Source organism: Drosophila kikkawai, chromosome X, assembly GCF_030179895.1.
Source record: "Drosophila kikkawai strain 14028-0561.14 chromosome X, DkikHiC1v2, whole genome shotgun sequence".
NCBI classification, from domain to species: Eukaryota; Metazoa; Arthropoda; class Insecta; order Diptera; family Drosophilidae; genus Drosophila; species Drosophila kikkawai.
Window position 1 is genome coordinate 23795652 of NC_091733.1, and position 1875 is coordinate 23797526.

At 36.4% G+C, this 1875-nt stretch overlaps 1 protein-coding gene across 1 annotated transcript; it reads left to right on the forward strand.

The window, feature by feature from the left end:
- Nucleotides 1–216: 216 nt before the first annotated feature.
- Nucleotides 217–658, forward strand: LOC108083772 (acylphosphatase-1). The gene has a single exon (XM_017179697.3). The coding sequence runs from the start codon at nt 348–350 to the stop codon at nt 630–632; it is 285 nt and encodes a 94-aa protein (XP_017035186.1). The 5' UTR covers nt 217–347; the 3' UTR covers nt 633–658.
- Nucleotides 659–1875: the final 1217 nt, after the last annotated feature.

Consider the following 1875-nt stretch of genomic DNA (forward strand, 5'->3'; position numbering starts at 1 on the left):
TATTTTTTTTTTGTTTCCTCATATTTATCTTTTTGCTTTAAATCTCTATTAAAGTCTCTCTTCTTTTTATTTTTTTCGGGTAAATGGTAAAGTATCTAAGTATCTGAGTAAGTATCTTGGGAATGTAACTTGCTGTTTGCCTGTTTGCGATCTCTTGCAGCGATTGTAGCTAACAATAATTGGCCGCAATTACTTGGCTTGGTCGGGGGGGGTTCAATGTCAGGGTCACAAAAATGGGGGCTGGGATTTTGCTGCCAACCACAAGTTTAGAATTTTAGCTTATAGAAAATTTGTAGTCATTTTTTTGAATATTTGCCTTGCAAAATTTCCATAAAATTGTGATCATCATGATGTCCTGCGATTTTGAGATTCAAGGCAAGTTGCCACCGGAGGCCTTTGAATTGTTTGCTGCTGCCCAGGCCTTGGCCATGGGACTTCGGGGATACATCAGCCAGGTGGCCGAGGACACCTGGAAGGGTGTACTCCAGGGTGAGGGCAAGGTCATCGAGGCCTTTAAAAAGTTTATAATGGCTGCCGCCGAATATGTGGAGGCCATCAGGGAGTTTGTCATCAAGAATCTCAAGGACATCGAGGCTTACACCTACAAGACATTTGAAGTGCAAAAGAAATAATTAAATTTTAGAATATATATTTCGTATATTTTTTTTTTATTTTTTTTAAAGAATTTTCCATTAGATAGCATCTCACAGGTTTTGGCATTTTCATCGGCTCATTATGAATTGCATGATGATTGGCGATTTATGGGAACCGTGAGCTCTTCTGCAATGCCTCTTCCACGACTCATTCTAGGACTTATCGTCCGATCGTGACTAATGAAGCTAATGACGCCCCACACCCCATCTCCCCCTCCCCCTTAACGAATCCGGAGGAGGAACATAACCTTGTGGCCATTGCCGATATCCAACTGGATATCGCATGCCTCGGATGCATAACCATGTACATATCTGCATCTGTTAGCCGGCTACAAAGTATCTGTATCTGTGGCTAAAGCTGTATCTGTATCTGTGAATGTATCTGTATCTGTATCTGTATCTGGCGGGCATGCAAATCGGAGACATGATCGACACGATCGGGGTGTTCCCGATCCGAGCATACACACCACCATGGACAGCGGTTATTTATGCACTCGCGGATCCAACTGACGACTGGGAACCCGTTCGTTCCGTCTCCCAACTGCCACTCGGATAATGTATCTGCAATGATATATGGACAGCTAATCTATCATGGCCCAAGCAACGTTACAATTTTATGGGTCAATTTGCGGACTGCGGACGGGACGGCCATTATCCGAATGGGTGTGTGTGTGTGTGTGTGTGTGTGTGTGCAACAGGTAGCCAGGTAAATTTGTTTTCCTATAAAATACAGGGAAAGAAAAGATATTCTGTATGAAATAAAATCTGGAATTAATAATAATTTTAATATAATAATGAAATAATAATAAAACAATAATAAAATAATTTTATATATTTTAAATACTACTATTATAATAAATAAAAAATATGAATGAAAAAAGTCATTAAAACTGTTAAATAATATTGAATTTTGTCAAAGAAATAAAATAAAACAAAAAAATATTATGTTTATCATTAGTTTAAGGGTTTTTTTGTTTATAAAATATACACTTGAAAACAATGGTTGAAAATACTTTTTAAAATTATTAAATCTTGAATTGAAATTTATAAATTTTGATATTTAATTTAAATTTTTAAGCAATAACAAACAAAACTTCATAAGGATAAATTTTGGTAACTATCTTAGAATTAAATGTAAAGCTAAGACTTATTTTTTTAAGTGCAAAAATACACCTGAGAAATGGTCTTGATCTATATACGAAAAAATCTCAAACATTTTTGC